This window comes from Prionailurus viverrinus, chromosome A2 (assembly GCF_022837055.1).
Source record: "Prionailurus viverrinus isolate Anna chromosome A2, UM_Priviv_1.0, whole genome shotgun sequence".
Classification (NCBI taxonomy): Eukaryota; Metazoa; Chordata; class Mammalia; order Carnivora; family Felidae; genus Prionailurus; species Prionailurus viverrinus.
The window spans coordinates 4,317,521-4,342,169 of record NC_062562.1 but is presented as its reverse complement, the minus strand read 5'-3'; the positions used below and the strand labels follow the sequence as shown (position 1 = coordinate 4,342,169).

General features: G+C 53.1%; 1 protein-coding gene across 1 annotated transcript; it reads left to right on the top strand.

Moving 5' to 3' along the window:
• Positions 1-4,815: 4,815 nt before the first annotated feature.
• On the top strand, positions 4,816-22,650 carry NFILZ (NFIL3 like basic leucine zipper). Its single transcript, XM_047849249.1, has 3 exons — positions 4,816-4,930; positions 21,106-21,202; positions 21,549-22,650. The coding sequence occupies exon 3, from the start codon at positions 21,564-21,566 to the stop codon at positions 22,425-22,427; it is 864 nt and encodes a 287-aa protein (XP_047705205.1). The 5' UTR covers positions 4,816-4,930; positions 21,106-21,202; positions 21,549-21,563; the 3' UTR covers positions 22,428-22,650.
• Positions 22,651-24,649: the final 1,999 nt, after the last annotated feature.

The window sequence follows — 24,649 nt, the reverse complement described above, 5'->3', positions numbered from 1 at the left end:
GACAGGGGGCCAAGAATACCTGTGTCTGATCTGCCTCTCTGGGGATGGAGACCCTCGTGCCCCAGCTTAACCTTCTCTGCCTCCCCTCAACACCCAGGACTTCACTTTGGCTGGGGCCAGCTCAACTCCTCCCCTCCCCCAAGCTCGGCAGCAGTAAGGGGGATGGCCTGTCAGGGCTCTCCAGGGAGATAGAACCAATAGTGTATATATTAAGATATTTATTTTAAGCAATTGGCTGCAGCAATTGTGGGGGCTGGCAAGTCCGACGTTTGCAGGGCAGGCTGGAGACTCAGGCAGGAGTGGACGCTGCAGTCCTGAGGCAGAATTCCTTATTCTCTGGGAAACCACAATTTGGGCTCTTAACACCTTCAACTGATTCGACGAGGCCCGCCCATATAGTGAAGGTAATCTGCTTTACTTAAAGGCAGCAGATTGAAGGCGTAGCGCCACAGCTACGAAATGCCTTCACAGCAACTCGTAGATTAGCATTTGATGGATTGAATAACCGGGGGCTTTAGCCTAGCCAGGTTGGCACAAAACTACCCTTCACATCCCTCCTCTCTGTCTGGGGCAGGAGGGATGCGAGGGGAGGAAGATCTGGGGTAGATGGGTCCTCTTAGACTCACCCAGGCTGTGTAGCCTGGTCCCACCCTGGTGTTTTGGGGTCCCTCTGGAGCTGAGGGGGTGTTCCTTCTACTGAGGAATGCTCTTCCTCTGGCCACCGAAGGAAGAGGACTCTTAGGAGTCCCCAGACAACCGCTCACAATGCCAAAAATAAATTCAACTTCTGTCTTGTGTGAGCTGCCTCATTCCTCCGCGGGGCAGGGCGATGAGGGAGGGAAGCTGGGAAAGAGGGTGGGCCTTGGTGGGGGGGGATGATATCAATGAGAATAAATACCCAAAAGCGACCCCTGGGAGGGTGAGGCTGGTTTCCCCACGTCTCTGCTCTGGAATCAACTTGATGTGAAATGTGGGGGCTGGAGTAGAGTAGGGAAACTGAGGCAAGGTGGGGGACTCTCCAAGACTCCAGCATGGAACCCATGAGGGCAGGTGAAATAGAGCTAGGACCCTGACTTTCTCTTGTGACCATGCACCGCCCATCCTCGGCTGTGATTGGCTGCAGCCCCAGCTCCTAGCCACTATCTCCTCTTTCTGGCCACAGCCCTTCCTCGGCTCAGGAGCGGGCTTGTAACTCACTCAGAGCCAGTGAGAGGCGAGGAAACTTGCTGGGGATTCTGGGGATGCGTGTCTCCCTCTCCTTCCTTTTTTTCTTTCTTTGGGGCAACTGGAAGAGACCTTCAGTGTGGCCCTAGATAGTGTGGGTTGAGGATGGAAGAAACGGCAGTGGCCCTATTGTGGACCACAGGGTTGGGACCGCGGCTTTCGCTGCAGTGTGAAGCCAGAATGTAAAGCCCAGGCAGCCTCAGATAGCAGAGGGAAGACACCAGAGCCTTGGTGATATCGTGTGAGCGCCTGGATCAAACCTCACCTGCCGCTGTCGGGCTCTCATCTTTATTGTGATAATGAAGATAATGATACATGACATTATGTAGCCCTTACTACATCCGGACCTTCATTCCAACCATTTGGCATGTATTAACCTACTTAATTCTCCCAACAACCCTCCAAGTTAGGTACCGTTATTATCCTCCTTGTACAGATGAGGAAACTGAGGCACGGGGAGGGGGAAAGCAATTCTCCCAAGGCCCCATAGCTGGGGTGGGCAGGGCCATGATGCCTGGGCCCCCCATTCTGTGTGAGATCCAGCCTCTTCTGTCATTTACACCCAAAGGGGTCCTGACTGATTCCAGGTGATGCCAGAGTCACTTCTCTCTTGCATGGGGTCCCCGAGGCCCTACAGGAGGTGGCCCCTGCCACCACCTCTATCTCGCGTCCCCACCGCTGTCCTTACGTCACTCAGTTCCAGCCCCATAGGCCTCCTCCCTGTTCCTCCAAATCCCTGAATGTACTCCCGCCTCAGGGACTCTGCCCTCAGCTGCTGCTGTCCCCTCTGCCTGACATGCCCTCTTCTCCTCCTGGTTAACCCAGCCATGTCCTCAGGGCAGTGGTCCTCGACCACCTTTCCCCTGACCTCAATCTAGGCCAATAGAGCCCGGAGGTCAAGAACACATGCCCTGTGGGGTCATAGCCAGTTCCGTCCCTTCCTTGTTGTGTGACCTTGAGCCATTACCTTGGTCCCCTTGTGCCTCAGCTTCCTCATCTGTAAGATGGGGTAATAATAGTACTCTGCCTCACAGGTTTGGATGAGGAATAAGGTTACAATGTGTAAAGTGATTAGAATAGTGTGGGACATTGGGAATGCCATCTGGTGCAGCCACTCTGGAAGACAGTCTGGAGGTTTCTCAAAAAACTAAAAATGAACTACCCTACGACCCAGCAATTGCACTACTAGGCATTTACCCAAGGGATACAGGTGTGCTGTTTCGAAGGGACACATGCACCCCCATGTTTAAAGCGGCACTGTTGACAATAGCCAAAGTATGGAAAGAGCCCAAATGTCCATCGATGGATGAATGGATAAAGAAGCTGTGGTACATATACACAATGGAGTATTACTTGGCAATCAAAAAGAATGCAATCTTGCCATTTGCAACTACCTGGGTGGAACTGGAGGGGATTATGCTAAGCAAAATCAGTCAGAGAAAGACAAATATCATATGACTTCACTCATATGAGGACTTTACGACACAGAACAGATGAACACAAGGGAAGGGAAATAAAAATAATACAAAAACAGGGAGGGGGACAAAACAGAAGAGACTCATAAATATGGAGAACAAACTGAGGGTTACAGGAGGGGCTGCGGGAGGGGGATGGGCTAAATGGGTCAGGGGCATTAAGGGATCTACTCCTGAAGTCATTGTTGCACTATATGCTAACTAATTTGGATGTAAATTAAAAAAAATAAATAAATAAAACAAGTTAAAAATAAAAAAAATAATATAAAAATGAAAAAAAAAGAATAGCATGGGACGCTTAGCAATCATGCAGGCAGCACATAATAATATAATACTAATTAAGATATATATTATATACTAATATACTAATAATGATATTATTATTCATATTATTATTTTGTATTTTTCTGCGACCACTTGGAGATTATATTTGTGTTTATTAAAACAGCAAAGTGTGGGAGACCATGAGATATTTTTCATTGACAAGTGTAAATATTATTTCATACGTGAACGATAGTGCTGAGGAGTTTGAGTAATATCTTAAACATGGAAAGTTATTCTTTGTATTCCTTTAATTCTACTTCTTCAGCTTTATCGAGGTGTAGTTGACAAATAAAATTGTAAGGTGTGTGAAGTGTACAAAACTTCTTTTCAAGAAATTCTTCCTTGTAACACTAATGAATGAATCAAGAAAATAAAATGTTACATCAGTGCTACGACCTGCCAAACCTGTACGGCGTGTGGATGTTAAAATTCACTTAGTGACTGGCCACTTGTTACGTAAACTATTTTTATTTTATTTATTAAATTTTTTTTCTTAAACGTTTATTTATTTTTGAGAGAGAGAGAGAGAGAGAGAGAGAGAGCGAGCCAGAGCCAGGCTGGGGGAGGGGCAGAGAAAGGGAGACGCAGAATCCGAAGGAGGCTCCAGGCCCTGAGCTGTCAGCACAGAGCCCCACGCCGGGCTCGAACCCACCAGCCGTGAGATCAAGACCTGAGCCGAAGTCGACTGACCGCTCAACGGACTGAGCCACCCAGGCGCCCCAACATAAAAACATTTTTATATCAGACACTAATGAACTTTTCACCATCTGCATTTATTTCCTGGCTATTATCATTTTTTCACTTCAGGATTACTGCCGAAGGTGAATTTGTTTTATAGGAGCGGGCAATTAAAAAATAACCCCATTGGGGGGGTCACGTGCTCCGGGAACGCGGCTGGGGCGGCGGTGAACGTCTGCGGAGTGAACCCGCGAAGGAGGGTGCAGTCCCACACCGTTCCCACCAGGCGGCGCTGTCCCCAAGTCGAGGCCCGCTCGATCCCACCTGGGCGTCAATCCTCAAAACCAGCGGGGTCTGGGGGTGGGAGCGTGCCTCGGGCTTCTCCGCACCTGCAGCCCGCCCCCCGCCCCATCCGGTTCACCCGCCGCGGGGGCCACGTGCGAGGGCTTTCCTACCAGCAGCTCTGACCACCTCTCCCAGGATCCCTCGGAAACACGTCCATGCGGATCCTTAACCTCTAAGCCTTTGCCTGTGCTGTTCCCTCTGCCTGGAATACCTGCCGTCCGCATTCACTCTTGTCCGCTCAGGAAATTCATACTGAAGTGAAAGATCGGGCTTCACGTTCCCCCGGGGGGCACGTTACTAAATTGCTGTGTGCTTGCCTCCTCTGGTGGGTAGACTGGGCAGAGGGCGTATGTCTTTGGGGAGGAGGATTAGGAAATCTGAAAGGCAAGGAGGAGCCACAGAGGGTGTTTGAGCAGGGGAGTGTCCTCACTTGGAAGAGAAAGGGACCTTTGCTTTTGCTCCTCTGATCTTTCCAGAAGGGTCTTAGGGGGGTGGAATGACATTCTGGAGCTTTGGCCAGCCAGACCACCCGCTTGCTGGGCCCCCAGGGGGCAGACCAGCAGGACCCCCCCCCCCCTCCCTTGGTGCACGCCTGGTGGTGAGGTTTGCTCCCCAGTGACCCCCCACCCCCACCCCCACCCCGAGTTGAAGCCAGCCCACAAACAGCTGCTCCCCCGGCAGACACCAGGTGGGGGGGGGGGGGGACCGCTCTGCAGGGAAAGCCACGAGCTACAGGCTGGGGGCCGGGGTGTCACCTTTACGGAAGCGCTGGTGACTCCCTCCACCGCGGAGGAGTTTGGAGGCCCCACGCGGCTGATGTGGCTCGTGGCTCGCGCAGGACCGGCTGGGGAAACAGCGACCCGGGAAGTGAGCCCCGTGTGCAGGTAGAGGTCCCCCTGGGCTGGCCGACATCCAGGGCACTGGGGGAACCCCGGGAACAACCCCCCCACCCCCAGGCCACCTCCTGCTGCCCATCTCAGTCCCTTTCTCTTTTTCTGCCCCCCTCCAGCTTTCCTGCCCCAGCTTTCTCTCTTTCTGTGTCTCTCCCTGTCTCGCTGGGTCTCTGGCTCTCTTTGGGATTCTCTCTGCGTGTCTCCCTACCTGTGTATCTCTCTGTCTCTGTCGGCCACATCTCTGTTGCCTCATCTGAGCCGGGCTCAGGGCTGGCTGAGGAAGAACAGGCCTTTCTCCAAGTCGGAGGGACCTGTCCTCCTCCTGCCCTGAGGGAGACCCGGCGGGGCCCTGGGGAAGGGACAGGGCAGGCTGGCCGGCGGGGTGGGGGCCAGGGCCAGCCGTGTGCGGGACCATCTGGCTTCAGACCCCAATGCCGCCTCCACTTTGGGGGGCCTCCTGCGGCCACCTCCTCTCTGTGCCCCAGCTCCTGCTGGCTTGTGTCCTTTCTCTTCCGCCTCCCAGCTCCCGCCCTCCTCTCTGCTCCCTCCACTCGTGTGGCCCCCACACCCGAGCCCTGTTCCCCACCTCAGGAGGCTGACGACAGCTGTTGTCGCCTTGTCGGCACTTATGGGATGAAAAAGTACCAGCTTCGTGTAACCCTGAAAAGGACCGGATAGTGCTGGTCCCCATGGGTGGCTACGCCTGTCGGGGTGTGTGTGTGTAGGGGGGCGCTGAGTGGGAGGTCGAGGTCCCAGAAGAGGATGCCTGGGGACCTGGGAGGGTCTGCGGTGGTGTGGTCGTCTAGGGATCTGGCTGTAGGAGAGGGTGGGGTTTGTCACGGGGTGAGGGGGGTCCCACGTGTTCCGGGATCTGGTGGTTAGGTGGGTCCGGCAGCCATGCAGACCCGTGTGTGTGCGTGTGTGTGTCCTCAGGGTGTGTCTGTTGTGGGGTCTGACTGTCATGGGGAGATGCACGTATGCTAGGGACTTGGGGGAGTTGGGGTCCAGTGGCCGTGGGGATGGGACCGAGCGTTTGCTGCCGAGTTCGTGGTCACAGACCTCTGGCTGTTGTCTGCTGGGGTCTGCTGCGTGTGTGGGACGTCGTTCGTGGCTTAGTGGCCATCTGTGCTCTCTCTTTCTCTTTCTTTGCTGGCCTCCGTCTCTCCTTCCTTCTCTGCCCTTCCTGCCTTTTCTGTTTCTGTATCTCTTTCTCTTCCTCCCTCTCTCTCTCTTCTCTGTCCCTCCATAATGCATTTTTATCCACATGTTTATTGAGCAATTGTTTTGTGCCCACCGTATGGCAGTAGCAGGTGCCTGGGGGGTTCTGGGCCCTGCTCAGATGGGAAGAGGAGGCGAGACATGCCGCAACGACCCACGGTTGGCCCTGAGGGTGGAGTCACTTAGCGCAAACCACTTGGATGTTGTGTCTCTGAGACCACGCGCTGCTGGGTCGGGCCTTGTTCCCCAAACTTCAAGTCTGACATAGAGGGGATTAGGTGGGCGCAAGCACTCTGTCCTGCACAGAGGGTTGTGGGCATTGAGAGAGGGGATCAGCCATATAGATATTGAAGTGGGAGGGCATTCCAGGTAGAAGGCATATACTGTGCAAAGGCCCTGGGGTGGGACCAGGCCTGGCATGTCAGAGGAACAGGAAGGAGGCCTTCGTGGCCTGAGTGGAGTGAGCAAGGGGGGAGATGGGGAGGAACAAGGGCAGGCAGGGAGAGGGGCAGGTGGTACAGTGCCTTCTGGGCCTCTGGAGGACTTGGGCTTTCATCCTATGGGAGGTGGGAGCCCTGGAGGGCTGGACATGTCTGGGGTTCTACAGACATGCCAGCCCATGCTTCAGACATGACCGCTTGGTCTGTGTCCCTCCCTCTCCCCCCCCCCCAATTTTTAAATATTTTGGTAAAATACACATAACATAAAATTTGCCATCTTAACCATCTTATAGGCATAGAAGTCAGTGGTATTAAATACGTCCCTAGTGTTGTGCAACCATCACCACCATCCGCCTCCAGAACTTTCTCATCTTTCCGAACTGAATCTCGGTCCCCGTGAAACGCTGACTCCTCTTCCCCTCCCCCACCCTGGCTCCCACCATCCCCCTTCTGTCTACATCTCTGGCTACTCCGGGGACCTCATTTAAGTGGATTTATACAGTATTTGTCTTTTTGTGTCTGGCTTATGTCATGGGGCCTAGTGTCTTCTGGGTTCTTCCATGTTGTGGCAGGTGTCAGATTATCCTTTCTTTTTAGGCTAAATGTTCCATTGTGTGGATGGACTGCGTCTTGTTTGTGCATTCATGTGTCGATGGGCGCTGGGTTGCTTCCACGTTTTAGGTATTGTGAATCATGCCCTGTGCACTGAACATAGGTGTGCAAATATTTCTTAGAGTTCCTGCTTGGTTTCTTGAGAGAGAGAGAGAGAGAGAGAGAGAGAGAGAGACTTAAGTAGGCTCCATGCCCAGTACCAAGCCCATCCAGGGGCTGGATCCCACGACCCTGGGATCATGACCTGAACTGAAATCAAGAGTCGGACGCTGAACCGACTGAGCCACCCAGGCGCCCCAAATCCCTGCGTTCAATTCTCTTGGGTGTTGACCCCATAAATGCAACTGCTGGATCATATGGGAGTTCTATTTTTAAGTTTTTGAAGAACCCCCGCACTGTTTTCCGCAACGAACAGCCGTGCCGTTTTATATTCCCACCAACAGTGCCTGAAGGTTCTAGTTTCACAACATCATCGCCAACACTTATTTTCTGTGTGTGTGTGTGTGTGTGTGTGTGTGTGTGTGTTTTAACAGCAGCTGTCCTCAGGTGTGTAAGGCCGTATCTCGTACAGTTGATACTTGAAGACAGGAATTAGGGGCACCGACCACATCCCACAAGCCGAAAGCCCACATACAGCTTTCGGCTCTCTGAAACCTAACTGCAGTCAGCCTACTGTTGGCCGGAAACCTTAGTGATAACGTGGACGGTCCATGAATGCATGTTTTGCATATTCCATGTACGTATTTTGTATGTTCAGGTGTTAGGTGCCGTGTTCTCATCATGAAGTCATTGTGAGAGAAAAGACAGTGTTGTTAAGGAAGTCATAAGGAAGAGAAAATACGTTTACGGTCCTGGATGGCATTTATAAGCAATTTATAAGCAATTCAGTGGAACCACACAGTCCTAACCCGCGCCGTGCGAGGGCCCGCTCCTGTTTTCCTGTGCGTTTCCTGAATGATCAGTGATGCTGAGCCTCTCCTCATGGGCTTACTGGCCACTTAGGCATCTTCTTTGGAGAAATGTCTGTTCAAGCCCTTTGCTCAATTTTTAATTGAGGGCTCTTTTTTTTTTTGTCATTATTGCTGAGCTATAGGAGTTCTCTATATGTTTTGGATATTAATCTATGATTTGGAGATATTTTCTTCCATTCCGTGGGTTGCCTTCTTGCTCTGTGGCTTGTGTCTTTTGATGGTGACTTTCTTTTCTTCCTTTATGTCCTCCTTTCCTTTCCTTTCTTTCTTTTTCCTCTTCTCTTCTCTCTTCCCTTCCCTTCCCTTCCCTCCCCTCCCCTCCCCTCCCCTCCCCTCCCCTCCTCTCTCTTTTTCTTTCAGCTGAAACAGTGGCAGCTGGGTCCAGGTGAAATCTGTCCGGGGAGCTACTGTTAACATCTATCACTGGTTCTCATCAGATGGCCCCCGGGCCCAGGCCTGGCCAGTCTTTATCAGTCAGGCTAGGATGTGGCCACTTCTCCCGAAGCAGACTTTCTCATTGACATTTGAGGCTGGATAATCCTTTGTGCTGGTCACTGTAGGGTGTGAGCAGCATCCTTGGCCTCTACCCACGAGATGCCGGTAGCATTCACCCCCTAGTTGTGACAGCCAAATGTGTCCCCAAACTTTGACAAATGTCCCCTTGGCTTTGGACCACTGCCCTAAAGCTGGAGGAGGGGGTTAGGAGGCTGCCTGGGGGGCTGTGGGGGGCAGGCTGTGCAGAAGAGAAGTCAGGAGCGAGCCTCAGTCTCCTCACCTGTAGAATGGGAGCCTGGGGGGATAGTGGGATTCGGCCCAACACTCATTCATGAGTATTTATCAAGCATCTACTATGTGCCAGGCCCTGGAGTGGGGATATATCTTGGGGGAAGAAACAGGCCTTGGTCTCATTGGAGAAAGAGAGATGGTATTATTTTTTTTAACGTTTATGTATTTTTTGGGGAGAGAGAAATAGAGAGCGAGTGGGGGGAGGGGCAGAGAGAGAGGGAGACAGAGAATCCCAAGCAGGTTTGGCACAGTGAGTGCAGAGCCCAGTGTGGGGCTTGGACCCATGAACCGTGAGCCGACATCAAGAGTCGAACGCTTAACCGACTGAGCCAGCCAGGCGCCCCAAGAAAGAGAGATGTTAGTGAATAAGTTACACAAATGAATGTAAAGTTGTTTGGGGGAACCCCAAGCCCCACGTGGGGCTCTGCACTGACCGTGCGGAGCCTGCTTGGGATTCTCTCTTTCCCCCCGCTCTGCCCCTCTACCTCTCTGTCTCTTCCCCGCTTCTCAAAATAAATAAATAAACTTTAAAACTTACTTGGATAATAAATGCTAAGAAGCAGAAACACCTACTGCTTCTCCCTGACTTCTTTCCTGGCAAGTCAGGGAGGGCTTCTCGGAGAAGTTGGCAATCAAAGGATGAGAATGAGGACACTGGGAGAGGGGAGGCGGAGCGGTCCAGGCAGCAGGCCTGCAGGTGCAAAGGCCCTGTGGTGAGTCCCAGTGGTTGGAGCATGGAGGGGACCAGCCCCATCCGGACTGTGTGGGAGGCCCTGTGGGTAGGGCAAGGGAGTGTGGTCTTGATCTGCCGAGGATGTTGAGCTGGTAAGTGGCATAATGTGATTGTGTGGTGAGGAGATCCCTTTGGCAGATAGTGTCTGTAAAGTGCTTAGCACAGGCAGAGCTGGGCACCCAGAAAGGGCTTGGATGAGGCCAGTGGGTGTTTCGGGAACGCAGAGAAGTCACAGGGTCCAGGCCCTGCCCCCTGAAGGCCCCAGGGACACAGCCTGTCTCCGGGAACCATGGGGTGGGGGCAGGGAAAGTGGGGTGTTTCTTTGAGTGCAGTTCCGCAGATGGAGGAGGGAGAGCCACCCCTGGGGTGGAGGGCAGGGCTCGCAGAGCCGGAAACTCTCTCAGGGCACCCCTGGGCCCATTTCACAGAAGGGAGTCTGTGGCCCTGGAGCTCCTTGTACACAGAGGGGAGTGGGCCCTGTCATCAGGGGCTAGCATTCTGGTGGCAGACGGACACGGAGCAAGTCAATTGTCACTATTGAAAAAGTAAGGAGTGTGGTAAGCGCCCCCTATAAGCACGAGGCCCGATAAGAAGGAGAGAAGACGGGTGGGGTGTGTGGGTGGGTGGTGATTTAGCCTAGGGGTCAGGACGGACCTTGCAGGGGAGGAGAGACCTAAAGATGGTGAGGGAGGTACCATATGTGAGTATCTGGGGGAACAGCATTCTAGGTAGAGGGAACAGCCTGTGCAAAGGCCCTGAGGCAGGACCATGCTTGCAGTGTTGGGAGAGCAGCGAGGAGACCCCGTGTGGCTGGAGCAGAGTGAGTGAGAGCAGCCACAGCCTTGAGACTTGGAGCGGGGTTGATGGGATGTGTGGGTAAGGCCTGGTGGGCTTGGATGGTGTCTAGACCCCTGTGTGTGTGTGGGGGGGGGGTGGATTTGGGCACACAGGTGCCCAGAAGAGAGACCCTTCTGGCCGGGGCCTGAGTGGAAGCAGGGGCTGGGTGGGTCCTGGGCTTGGCTGGACACAGGGCACCTCTGCAGTGCCTTCCCTTGGGTCTGGGTGGTGACTGGGGCCAGGTGCCCTCACCCCTTCCTGGTGACACCACCCCCAGGCTGATTAGGGGGCCTCAAATCTCCACCAGGCAGTGGGGCCCTGGCCTGCCTGGGCCCTAAGGATCTGAAGCATTTTGGGGGTTTGGGCTGGATAGAGCGGGGAGATAGAGCCTGAGGGATCCGTCTGGCCCAGGGCCGAGATGAATTTTGTGCCTCGTCAGTTTTAGGAGGTCAATTTCCACTGAGCTGACACTCATGTGACACTGTCCTGCCATCGGATCAGACCCCCATGAGCCCCAGGGACCTCCCTGAAGCTCATGGAGTTGAAGAACAAAACACCTACTATGTTTTGGGACTAAGCACGTAACCAATGTTACTTAACCAACCCGGGCACCAATCTTGTACCCATTTGACAGTGAAACACTGAGGCTCAGAGAGCAGCTGGCCCTTGTCTAAGGCCATACTGTGTGTCACCAGCACAGGAGGGATGGCAGACACCCTGTCCCCTGGCCCACCCCCTTCCTGCCTATCAGTCTGGTCCCTGCTCTGGGACTCTAGCTGGGCTTGTGGGTTGGGCACAGAGGTACCAACGGCTTCCGGCCTCTTCCCGGGCCTTGGGAGGGGGCGCAGGGGAGGGGTAGGGCTCGCCACAATCCCACAGTGCCTTGCATTTTCCCCTTGAAATCTGAGTTCCCGCAGAGGGCTCTCGGTTTTAGAGGTCGGTTTCACTGGGGCTTTTATGAGGCGTGGGTTTGCTCAGAGTGAGAGGGCCCTGGGGCTCCATCGGGGTCCCTGAACCCCGTGAGAGTGTAGCGTCTTGGGACTCTGTGGCCTTTCTGAGGAATGGGCTGGGCTGTATCAGCTCCGTGGGAATAGTCTCTGCGGGTCCATAGTCCTCCCTGGGAAGTTTTCTGAGTCACAAGAAAGCCCCATGGAACCGCTTGGGGAAGAGGGCATCTCCTTCAAGCCCCCCCCCCCCAATTCTGGCCAGGTAAGGATGGGGAAGTCACAAAGAAAGATAAGTGGTTTCCAACCCCCTGCTTGCACACCTCCTGTGATGGGCAGCTCATCACCTATCGAGGCAGCTTCTTCTGCGTTAGTGAGCTGGACTTCTTAGAAAATTATTTCAGACACTGGCTCCAGCCTGAACCTCTACCCCCCTCCCTCCCACCCCAATCTGTGGTCTTGGCTCAACCTTCTGAGACCACACAGAGCACACCCTCTTCTCCAAATATTTCACTTCTATATTTGTCAAGTACTTGTGAATATCTGCAGATCGGTTGTGGCGGGGGGGGGGGGGACACACCCAGGGTCATCACTGTGGTGGTGGTGGAAATCCACAGGACCCTGGGATCCCAGGAGAGACTCCTGGCCTAGTGGAGAGGGGTCAGTGTGGTGGGCTTCCTGCAGGAGGTAACACGTAAGCTAAGTCCTGAAGGATGAGTCAGATTTGGCTGGGGAAGAGGTGAGAGAAGGTGGAAGATGTTTCGGGCAGAAGGCACAGCGTGCATGAAGGAAAGAACAGCTTTCTGAGAAACAAAAGAGGTTCTAAGTGGCTGGAATGGTGTGTTGGAGGAGGGATATTGGGGCTGCTAAGGCCAGAATAGGGAGATGCTTGGAGCAGGGATCCAGGTGGGAGAGAAGTGACATCTTTATCCCTCAAACAGGGTAGGAGTCCAACTCTGCTTCAGATTGTTTAGTTGCCCTGCCAGGAAGCAGGTTATACCTTCTCTTTCTAGGTACTCAAGTGCCCATCTCACCACATCCTTGCTAGCATTGGGTTTTATCGTTTTTAAATCTTTGCCCATTTCAGCCAGAAAAAAATGGTATCTCATTGTGTAGATGAAAACGAATGAGTATTTTTCTTGTTAAGGGAAAGAAATGAACAATTTTTCCAGATGTGAATTGGCCACACAGATGTCACTTCTTGCCTGTGAGTGTTAAGAAGGCTTATACCCACCGGAGAGTTTGTGGTCATTTTTAGTTCCCCCCATAACACGGTGTAAAGGGAAAAATTGTGGGCTGCCATCTGACCATGTAGGTGGGGGATTTGTAAGTCAGCCTACCCTCTCTCCTTTGATTCATCTTTTTTTATCACCTTTTTTTTTTGTCCTTTCAAGGTAAAAAAAATTTTTTTTCAACGTTTATTTATTTTTGGGACAGAGAGAGACAGAGCATGAACAGGGGAGGGGCAGAGAGAGAGAGAGACACAGAATCGGAAACAGGCTCCAGGCTCTGAGCCATCAGCCCAGAACCCGACGCAGGGCTCGAACTCACGGACCACGAGATCGTGACCTGGTTGAAGTCGGACACTTAACCAACTGCGCCACCCAGGCGCCCCTGTCCTTTCAAGGTTTTAAATTTCTCTCCTATGTTGGTGGCCTAAGTGACTGTAGCTTTGTCCTCATCTGGGGTTTCTTTGGGCTCATAAAAGAAGGTTGTTGAGCCCCAGAAAGGTGTTCCATGGGAGACCTTGGAACGCCAGATGTCTTGTGCATACAACTTTCTATTCTCAAAACATCAGCATGTGACAGGACCCATCAAAGCCATTTTATAGATGAGGAATCTGAGGCTCAGAGATGTGAAGTCACCAGTCCAGCATCCCATGGCCAGTATTGGAGCTTTACTCTCAGTTTTAGTCAACTCTTTTCTTCACATTCAGATTCTGTTTAATTAAATTCTAATTTTGGAGGAGAAAGCTGGCCATTTCTCCATACCCATGGTCCCACCCAGACCAGTCAGGGGATGGAAACTCCGTTCTTCATTAGGGGGGGAGCTGCGGAGTTTAGCTCAGCAGCAGTATTATGATACAGGGGAAAAAAGAAAAAAGAAAGTGGGGGAAGGAATCACAGAACACCCTCAAAAAGAGGTTCCACAAATGGCCCCAGGACTCAGCTCATGAGTTTGACCTTAGTTCTGATCTTCTAAAATCTGGGTTCTGTGTTCTGGTACCATTTGCCTTTAAAATCCCATGTGACCTTGGTGAGTCCCTTCCCAGTTCTGGGTCTTGTTTTCTCCTTCAATCAGGCAACTCATTTCTGAAGTGTTTTAGCAACTATATTTTTCTTTTTATTTAAAAATTTTTTCTAAGTTTATTCAGTTTTGAGAGAGAGAGAGAGAGAGAGAGAGAGAGAGAGAGAGAGAGAGAATCTGAAGCAGGCTCCAGGCTCTGAGCTGTCAGCACAGAGCCCAACACGGGGCTCAAACTCACGAATCACGAGATCATGACCTGAGCCAAAGTCGGACGCTCAACCGGCTGAGCCACCCAGGCGTCCCTAGCAACTATATTTTTCATATCAGAGCTCTGATTGGTTCTTTTAAAAAATCAACCTGTTTTGGGGTGCCTGGGTGGCTCAGTCTGTTGAGCCTCCAACTTCGGCTCAGGTCATGATCTCACGGCTCGTGGGTTCGAGCCCCATGTTGGGCTCTGTGCTGACAGCTCAGAGCCTGGAGCCTGCTTCAGATTCTGTATCCCTCTCTCACTCTGCCCCTATCCCACTCATGCTCTCTCTCTCTCTCTCTCTGTGTCTCTCAAAAATAAATAAAGATTAAAAAGAAATCAGCCTGTTTTTGTTCTATAACCTCTTGTTCTTGTCTAATGGCTATCATTCCATCCTTTGTCTTTTGGAGTTCCTCAATCTATTCATTGCACAACTCCTTTCACATTGCACCAGTAATCTCTATTTCCTCTGATGTAAATTCTTCCAGTGGGAGAGTATGTGAGAACTTCATGAAGTGGTTGTGAACTCATCTCTTCAGGATATTTCTCCTTGCTCAGAGTCTTTTGAGAATGTCCGCTCTTGATCTCCTATATTAGGCAGCCCTGTACGTACAAGGGTGGGCACACCCTTATCATAGGGCACTTCTTCTTTGGTCCCTCATTCAAGTTAACATTTTCCTGTCATTTGTAAGTGTTTAGGGGAGGAATGGGAAGGTCTCAATGTGTACTTGGTGCACCATCTTGAAAGGAAGTCCAATTTTGTCATCTGTAAACCGATACAGGGTGTTGAGTGGTCTCTGACGGTTCTCAGAGGTATTTTCGACACAAACAATCGTGGGAGCAGGGTGGCAGAAACCTAGTGGGAGAGGGTTCTAATACCACCATCAAATAAAAAGTGGCTGCGTGGATTGTTAACTATTATTACGTATCGGCTTTTAACACCAGGATCTCTGGGATTTATTCTTTTTTTTTTAATTTTTTTTTCTTTCAATGTTTTTTAAATTTATTTTTGGGACAGAGAGAGACAGAGCATGAACGGGGGAGGGGCAGAGAGAGAGAGGGAGACACAGAATCGGAAACAGGCTCCAGGCTCCGAGCCATCAGCCCAGAGCCTGACGCGGGGCTCGAACTCACGGACCGCGAGATCGTGACCTGGCTGAAGTCGGACGCTTAACCGACTGCGCCACCCAGGCGCCCCTTTAATGTTTATTTTTGAGAGAAAGAGACACAGATCATGAGCAGAGGAGAGGCAGAGAAGGGGAGAAGACACAGAATCAAAAGCAGGCTCCAGGCTCTGAGCTGTCAGCACGGAGCCCGATGTGGGGCTCAAACCCACAAACTGTGAGATCATGACCTGAGCTGAAGTCGGATGCTTAACCGACTGAGCCCCCCAGGCACCCCTATTATCCTCATTTTAGTTGAGGCATCGGAAGCTCATAGAGGTGATGTGACTTGCCCAAACATGCTTAGCTAAGAAGGAGGGTTTGAACCCAGTTCAAGTGGGTTTAAGGTCTTAGCTCTGTCCGTCCTTTGTACGATCCTGGTGGCTTGTACGCTCATCTAAGTCCCGCCCCGTTGTTAGCTGTGCAGTTTCTGGACCCTTTTTTCCTCTGTGGGTACTGATCTCTACCCGTCAGAGGTGCTGAATGAACTAAAAAATGTGTCCTCAGTGGAAAGAGCGGGAAAGGCCAGGAAGGCTACCCTGCTGTGTTCAGAAGGCATGGGCCCGGAGGCCATTGCCTGCATTCTGGCCGTGCTGACTCGGGCAGGTCGTCAGTCACCTGACTCCTCAGGGCCTCTTTTCATCCGTCAAGTGAGGGTAATGACCGAACTTTCTTCTTGGAGCTTGGAACGGCGGTAAGTACAAGGCGAGGCATTCTTTGCGCCTGGCACCTCGTAGGCACTCACCAAACACGACTGCTTTCCGTGGAAAGCAGACCCGAGGAGGGGCTAGGGGGATGTGAACATCGATCTGTCCAATTCTCAGAGAATCTAGGGGCCAAAGGGAGGAGGGGTGTTTCACCAACAGAGAGAATGAATTCTAAGGGAAAAGGTCTAGTAAAGGTGGGTGTTGGTTCTGTTGCAGGGAAACCCGGATGGTGAGAGCTCACCCAGCCTGACAGCAGCTTAACAGTGAATGAGCTCCCCGTCACTCCAGAAAACCAAGCCGGGCTTTGACGGCCGCTGTCAGGGAAGCTGTGCAGGCTGCTGGGGCTGGGGTGGAACTGGCCTGGGCCATCTCTGGGGGAGACCCCTTTCCTGTTTCCTTGCTCGCTGCTGCCTCAGGCTGTTGCGCACGAGTGCCCCTGACTCACTGCCTTCCATTAGTGCTTCCCCGGTGACCACAGGAAGGTTCAGCCCAGCCCTCGCTGCGTCTTCTCTAAATAAATTCAGGCAGCTGAGCTATCTGCTGCCCCATCTCCCTTTGGGTTCCTGTGGAGGTGGGGGTCGGTGGTCAGGGGGAGCTCAGGCCAAGCCACAGGGAGGAGGGGGGACTCAGGAAGGGAGCTGCATGGTGGCACTTGCCCTCTCGTACCCCACTGGCTGGCTCTGACTGCCAGCCCACGCTGTCTTCTTTCTTGGGCATCGGCTGGTTTTGACTTTTCCTTGGAGGATCCCCGGTCTTCGTCTGCTTCCTTTCCAGCCTGTCTGGCCCCTGCTCCAGTCATCCCTGGGTTTGCCTGCCTGCCCCCCCCCCCCCACCGGTTCCGTCCTCTCTCCCTGAACCGGGATGGTGCCCACGGGCGCTGGCCCCAGGGCCTTGGGATGTGCTCCATGCTGGCGCACATCAACTCCTGGGCTCCTGTGAGTATCCTTGAAGTTGGAATGGTGCTCAGGACCCCCTCTGAGGCCCCCCCACCCCCTGCCCCCGACAGGGCCAGGTCGGTGGCGGCAGGATGCTCTGGCTGGTGGGACAAAGGACCCTGAGCGAGAGCCTGTCTGGGGGCTCACGTTGGTTGGGTCTCAGATGAGCCGTCTGGGCAGTGGAAGGCCCAGGCCCAGCCCTCTGTGGGGGAGAGAGGATTCACTGAGGCTTACTGTACCCCACTCTCAGGGCCCTGCCCCTGGGGTATTTCTCCGTCTGCTTGCTCACTCATACATTTTCAGGTCACTCATTACCTGGTTCAAATACTCACGCATTCACTGGTTCATTCCAAAACCCATTCGTGCAGCGTCTGCCTCCGTTCGCTCCCCGGCCCCAGGGTGGAGAAGTGGGGGGGAACCTGAGCTGCACATGAGCACTGTTTTCAGGGACCATTTTGTGTGCTTTCATAAGCACACCCCAGAGGTTTCTAACCTGAGGGTCAGTGGGGTTTTGAAAAAGACTCCTCTGGGCTGCTGGTGGGTTTGGAGGGACCGGGGTGCAGGCGGGTGTGGACCCAGGGGGGATAGGAGACGCCTGGGCTGTGGCTGGCGCTGCGAGGAGAGTGGAGGGGGTGTGTGCACGTGTGGACAGGGAAGTGGTGGGGGGTGGGGTGAGGGGGCAGGGGTGTCAGCAGTGGCTGTGGGGCTGGGGGGGTGGTGGTGGCGGCAGTCACCATGCTGGGAGGAAAGGATGGGAGGGAAAATCAGGCCGACTTGTGAAATTGCCGACACCCCCAGGCCAGCCGCGGGAGCTCCTGAGCCTCGGTTTCCTTCTCTGTAAGCAGGACGATGCACTCCTGCCAGAGGGTGTGCTGGCCTCAGACGGCTGAAAGGGGCCAGGGAACGTGGCCTCCTGGACAAGGATGTGATAGGTGGTCTGACCGCCAGGAGCAGACGTGAGGACTAGGCAGGTGCAAACCCAGGGCCTCCCACCCGGGTCCTGCGCAGCAGGGTCTGCGGTTTGCAGGCGCTTCTCCAGCCTGTGCGACACGGGCCAGCATGGGCCACCTGCTGCAGCAGGTGGGCCGGTGGCCAGGTGGCCCCAGATGCCTGTTGGGCCTCACAGGAGGTCTTGGGCCTCGGTGCTGGTGTCCCCCTCGTAACCAGTTCTCAGAGGGGGTCCCAGGCAGTGGTACTGGAGTCCCTCTGGTGACTAGGGTTCTTGCCGACTCAGGTGACTGCAGGGCCCCGCAAAGCCTTTTGTTCCAAGCCCAGCCATGACTGCAGACATAGCAGCCCCTCAGACCTGTAAGCAGAACGGACCCACGCATTAGACAGATGGCATTCAAATCCTCATCCTGCTGCTAACTTACTGTGTGACTTGGGCAGATAGCAGACCCTCTCTGGGCCTGTGTTTTCCATTATATCTCACTTACCTTTACCATGTGGCTGGGGGCTTTGTGAAGGCACAGGGCTGTTTGATTTTCCTCTGGTAACCAGCTTAGGACCTGGCACAGTGCTGTATGAATGAATGAATGAATGAATGAATTTGCATCCCAAGGTGTTTTGTAAAGTAGATATTTTGTGAGTTTGAGAACCTCTAAGTCAAACAAAGTTAAAAAAAATTTTTTTTTTTTTGCAGGACTTCTCAGAGCCTTTAACAATCTTTTAAATGTTTATCTATTTTGGAGAGAAAGAGAGACAGAGTGTGAGCAGGGGAGGGGCAGAGAGAGAGGGAGACACAGAATCCGAAAGAGGCTCCAGGCTCTGAGCTGTCAGCACAGAGCCCAATGTGGGTCTCAAACTCATGAACCACAAGATCATGAGCTGAGCCGAAGTTGGGCGCTTAACTGATTGAGCCACCCAGGTGCTCCTGAGAATCATTAAGATTCTCAGGTAGGGTGTAAGATATACAGTATTTCTCAAATGTATTGTATTTTTTTCTCTTTTTTTGGGCAGTGCACCCTCGGCACTGGGGTTCCTGACAACATACTTTGGGAAACGTGGACGTAGAATCATGGTCAGAGTTTTGAAGAGTGTTGTCTTTTGATCTCAATGATCTTATGCAGCCAAGACACTAAGGCCAAGAGCTGTTAGCACAGAGCAAAAGACTAAATTCAAATAATAACACTGCAGAAGAAAACGGCTTTCCCAATCAAGAAGGCTATTATAGCTTATCTTCAAACTGAATGCTGAGTTTCCTGGTGGCCAAAGCAAAAAGGGAAATGTGGTTGGCTTCATGATTTGGGGCTGGCAGTTCAGCAGGAGGGAGGGCCAAATATTTCCTGTGAACAAAGTTCTGTTTTGATTCACCTGTTCGTTCATTCGTTCATTCATTCATTCATTCATTCATTCATTCATGTTTATTTACCACTTACAGTCTACAAGCACAACATTAGGTACCAGGGTTACAATTGTAGACAAAAAAAGACACATACCCGCCCTCATGAAGGTTAGTCATGGGTTCTCTGGACAAGGATGCCAGCTCTCAATGCCCACTCTTTCTTGGAGCCTGCTTTGACTTCTCAGGCAGAAACCCCGTGTCTTGGGCACACAGATGAATGAATGGATTTGTGGGATGCTAACTGGATGGTTGAGGGAACGGCCGCATTGCAGGTGGACGAAGGGGGACCGGCGAATGGATATGTGGATGGCAAGATGGCTGGCGTTCAGTAAAGTTACATTAGTATTATTAAAAAATATATATTATTAATAAATTAAAAATACACGTAAAATAACATTTAGTGTTTTAACCATTAAAAAAAAAATTTCAGAGACAGAGAGAGAATCCCAAGCAGGCCCCACACTCAGTGCGGAACCCACAGTGGGGCTCGATCCCACGACCCTGGGATCCTGACCTGAGCCGAAATCAGGAGTCAGACACTCACCTGACTGAGCCGCCCAGGCGCCCCTGTCTTAATCATTTTTAAGTGTATGGTTCAAGAATATTAAATACACTCACACTGTTGTGCTACCTCCTGCACCACTCGTCCCCATACTGTTTTCATCTTGTAAAAGAAGATAATTCTCTTTTTACATAACATTAAAGCATAACTCCCCATTTTCCTCTCCCCTTGGCCCCCGGCACCCACCATGCTATTTTCTGTCTTTGAAATTTTGACTATTGTAAGTACCTCTTATGAGGGCATCGTAGACCATTTGTCTTTTTGTGACTGGCTTATTTCGCTGAGCCTCACACCTCCAAAACTCATCCGTGTTGCAGCAGGTGTTAGACTCTCCTCCCTTTTAAAGGCTGGATCATTTTCCATTGTATGGCTGGACCACATTTTGCTCCTCTGTTCATCTGTTCATGGACACTTGGGCTGTTTCCGCTTCTTAGCCATCGTGAATGCTGCTGCTGTGAACATAGGTGTGTGGCTATCTCTTTGAGACCCTGCTTCCAATTTTTCTGGGTGTATGCCCAGAAGTGGAGTTGCTCGATCACAGGGTAACTCTATTTTTAATTTTTTGGAGGAAACGCCATACTGTTTTCCACAGCGGCTGCACCGTTTTACATTCCTGCCCACAGTTTGCGAGAGTTGTAATTTCTTTACCTCCTGGTCAACACTTGCTATTTTCTGTTTTGGTTTGTTTTAATGGTAGCCGTCCGGGTGGATGTGAGGCGATATCTCGCTGTAGTTTTGATTTGACTTTCCTTTAATGATTAGCGCTGTTGAGCCTCTTTTCACGTGCTTGTGGACCAGCAGCGTATCTTCTTTTGAGAAATGTCTGTTCAAGCCCTGTGACCATTTCTGAATTGGGTTATTTTTATTTCTATCTTGTTGTTGTTGTTGTTGTTGCTAAGTTGTAGGAGTTCTCTGTATGTTCTGGGATTTTAATCCCTTATCAGATCTATGATTTGCAAATATTTCCTCCCATTCTGTGAGTTATCTTTTTACTTTGCGGGTGGTATCTTTTGATGCACAAAATGTAAACATTTTTATAGAGTCCAATTTTTTTTCTATTGTTACCTGTAGGTACAATATTATACAAAAATGACTCTATCGGTGAATGAATGGACAGGGAGGTGGATGGGTGGGTGTGTGAGTGGCAGATGTGTAGATGGTTCTGTAGTCGGATGGGGGATAGATGGAATGTTTGAGCAGAGGGATGGACAAATGGACAGTTGAGTGAGTGCATAGATGAATCGATCATCTTATGAATGTGTGGGTAGGCGGATGGATGGATGGGCAGATGCGAAATTCTGGCCACGTATCGAGGAGGTCTTGGGACATAACCTAGGCACAATTCACATGACTACTGGCTTATTTTCTGAACCCAGCTTGACTCAGTTTAACTCCATGGACACACATTCTTTCTTTCCAGGTTCAGCCCTCTTTCATTCTCCCTCTGGGTCTCCAAGGACCTTAACCTGGAGCTCAGACCAGACTGAGCTCTAGGCTTATCAGCTGACTTCTCAGCGGTAAGAACCCCGGGGAAAGAGCCTGCATCCTCTAAGGACACGGTCCCTGCCCCTCCGGCTCTCCGTGAAGACTGTGGTCTGCTCCTAAGCTTTTCCCGGCCAAGCGGCCTCTCTGGAAGCCTCCCCCGCTGCTCTGCCAGACACCCAATGGTCCCACCAGCTTCTCTCCTCTTCCTCTCCATTACATCCCTCTCTGCCTCCATCCGGGTCACCCCCCACCCTCCCCGCTCCCACTCCACCTGCGCCCTTACCTGTCTGTGATGGTGGGGTCACAGGATAAATTAGAGGGAGGGCCATCCTGGTCAGCCTCCTGCCTCCTGTCCGAGACCCCTCTCTTGTGTTCCAGGTGCCCCAGGCAGCCATGGACGTGGGTCTCTCCAGCCTGCCAGTTGTATCTCAGGGTTGCAGCAAGACCCTGCGGGGAGCACGCGGCAGGGGTCCGGCCATCCGGAGGCAGCGGGAGTTCATGCCGGAAGAGAAGAAGGACACAGTTTACTGGGAGAAGCGGAGGAAGAACAACGAAGCCGCCAAGAGGTCCCGGGAAAAGCGGCGTCTCAATGACGCGGCCCTCGAGGGCAGGCTAGCCGTCCTGCTGGAGGAAAACGCTCTGCTCAGGGCTGAGCTGTGGACACTGAGGCATCGCTTTGGCCTTCTGCCCTCCGTCGCTGGCTCCCGGGCCCTGCCCCTGCAGGCCATGCTATGGGAGGCCCCCTGGACTGGGGACCCCTGCTCTAGGGCCGAACCCCTCCCCTCCCTCTCTGGCTCCCGTGGCTGCTTTTTGAGGCCATGCGCCCTGGACACTGGGGTTCCGGGATGCGGGGGCTGTCTGGTGGCTCACAGGTGGACTGGTCTGGCCACCTCCCCCAGGTGCCCGCAGGACCCTGCGCCCCCTGCCCCCAAGAGAATGGACATGGCCTTGCAGGCTGCCCTCCCAGCTGCCTTATTCAGTTGTCACCTCCTGGATGGGCATGGGGGGACCAGACCGGAGCTCAGGCCCTTCTGGAGGCTGTGGTCACCCATGCCCACTGGTTACCAGGCTTCGGGGCCCTCAGATGTGTTGCTCACACCCTCTGCTGACCCGATGGAGCTGCCTCCCGGGGTGGCCTATCCTGTCCCAGGGAATGACTCTGAGGGTCAGCCCTCCCTGCCCCACAAACTGCGCATCAAGTCCCAAGCCTCGGGCACAGTGCCTCCAGGGTGGGCGGATGGCCGGGGCCCCCTCTGAGGGCTCCCCGGGGGCAGGGCTGGCCTGTGAGGGGATTTTGGGACTGAGCATGGGTTTGTGCGGGGGAAGATGAGTGGCTTGCCCCTGACTCAGCTCCCAGCACTGGGCGAGGCCATGGAGGGGGTCCACTTCTCAGTGTCCAGGTCTGGAGGAGGGGACAGGGTTTCAACTCGGATCATACGGGGTTCCCATCCTGCCTAAAGTATGTGCTTTGGGTAGTCCCTTTCCCTCCCTCCCTCCCTCCTTCCTTCCTTCTTTCCTTCCTTCCTTCCTCCCTCCTTCCTTTCTTCCTTCCTCCCTTGCCTTCCCTCCTCCCTCCCTCCTCCCTCCTTCCTTCCTTTCTTCCTTCCTCCTTTCTTTTTCCTTCCTTCCTTCCTTCCTTCCTTCCTTCCTTCCTTCCTTCCCTTACTCCCTCCCCCCTCCCTGACTTCCATCCACCATTCATTCATTCATTCATTCATTCATTCATTCTCTTACACATTAACTCTCACAATTTCCCCGCCCCCTCACCCGCCCACTCATGATCTTTGAACCCTCCCTCTGTGCTCAGCTTAGTGGCCAGTGTGAGGACACCCTCCCGGCTTTGGGATTCCGATTCCGGAGGTAGTGGTGGGGGTTTGGGGTTGGACATACTGAGGGCCATGCTCAAGAAGGAGGTAATGTCTCAGGATGTCTGAAGCCTTGTGTCTTGGGTTCTCCTTGGGGGCTTACTTACCAGCTAGTTTGGGAGCCAGACTTACCCAGTTCAGATGGCTTCCTCTTGTGTCTTGGGCCAGGGTCTTGAAGCACCGGAACACGTCAGCAATATTGGCGGGGGTGGGGGTGGGGGTGGGAGTCCATTTCTTCTCTCTCCCTGGCTGCCCATGGCTGCTGAGCACGCACACTCCCAGCTGGACAGGAGAAGGGACCATTCTGCGGGGAAGGTCTCCCAGGGACCCTGGAGCCCCACAGCTCATGAAACCTTCCCGCCTCAGTTTCTCACTCAGTTGGATAAAAAGCCCCCAACTTCGACTGTGGGGACAACTGGGTGGGGGGGGGGGCCCTCCTCTGGGCGGATGCGGTCTCTGAGTCCTGCATGCCCTTGGCCAGCTAGCTCTGGGTCATTGGGCCTCAGGCACCCCACCCCTCTCCCCAGAAGCCTCAGGGGCTGGGCCCTTCTTGGCCACCCTGGGTTTGTCACGGTCACAAATGTGTGCCAGCCGAGGGCACTGCTCCTATACTGGGCAGTGTGGGGGACTCGCCCGTCACTGCCCAGCCCCTCTCTACCTGCTGCCTCCTTGGTTCTGCTTCCAGGCCAGGACTGGGCAGGGTCAGCCCACCCCTGCCCTGTGCTCCGCCTTCCAGTGGGAGCAGAGAACAAGGGCCCGGCGAGCCTCCCATCCTGCTGGGCACAGCTTGGCCAGCACTGCCCCTCCGAGGAATGTGCTGCTGGCTCAGCCACTGCCCTTGGGCACAGACAGGTGGGAGACACCCAACAATGCCTTTGGTCTTGGCTCAGAGACTCACATCTCCCAAGAGTGTCCTGGGGAGGCAGGAAGGAGGGCTGCCTGGAGGAAGCGGCACCAGCCTGTCTCTCCCCAGCCAGTGCCCACAGCTGGGACGGTGGAGCCTGAGCGTGCACAGGAGCCAACGTCCAACGCAAAGGGACCACACAAGCTGTGGCTAATCCTGCACAAAGGCCTTTAGTGAAACTCTGGTCCTGACTAACCAGAGGGATATTTTAAAAAGCTTAAGGGAGAGGGAAGAAGGAATGGGGGTGGCTGTGTGGCACCCCACTGCTGGGAGATGTAGGTGGCTTGGTGCTTCCTCCTGACAGGGCCACCTGGTTGGTGTCTGAGGTATCTGGGACCAGCTCGCCCAGGCCCTATGGACTCAGGGGAGCGGGGGCTGGCCACTCTTCGGTCACTCAGGCCCCCTTTAACCTTCCAGCCCCAGCTGGAAAAGCCCAGAGAAGAATCTTCCTAATGCAACTCATAGAATTGCCCTATCAGGAGGGACCCCTGGAGTCTCTTGATGGCTGCTCATCCAGTGTCTATTTGAATACCTCCAGGGATGGAGAACTCACTTCCTCTAAAGCTCATCCCTACTTCTCTAGAGTCAAACCTGCTTCTTGCACACCTTCGACCTCTGACCTTGCTCTTACCCCTGGGGGAGCTGCTCGGAAGCCCCTCCCGCCCTCCTGCTTCCCTCCCTCGGCTTGGAGGTAGCTGGCGCGGTAGAAG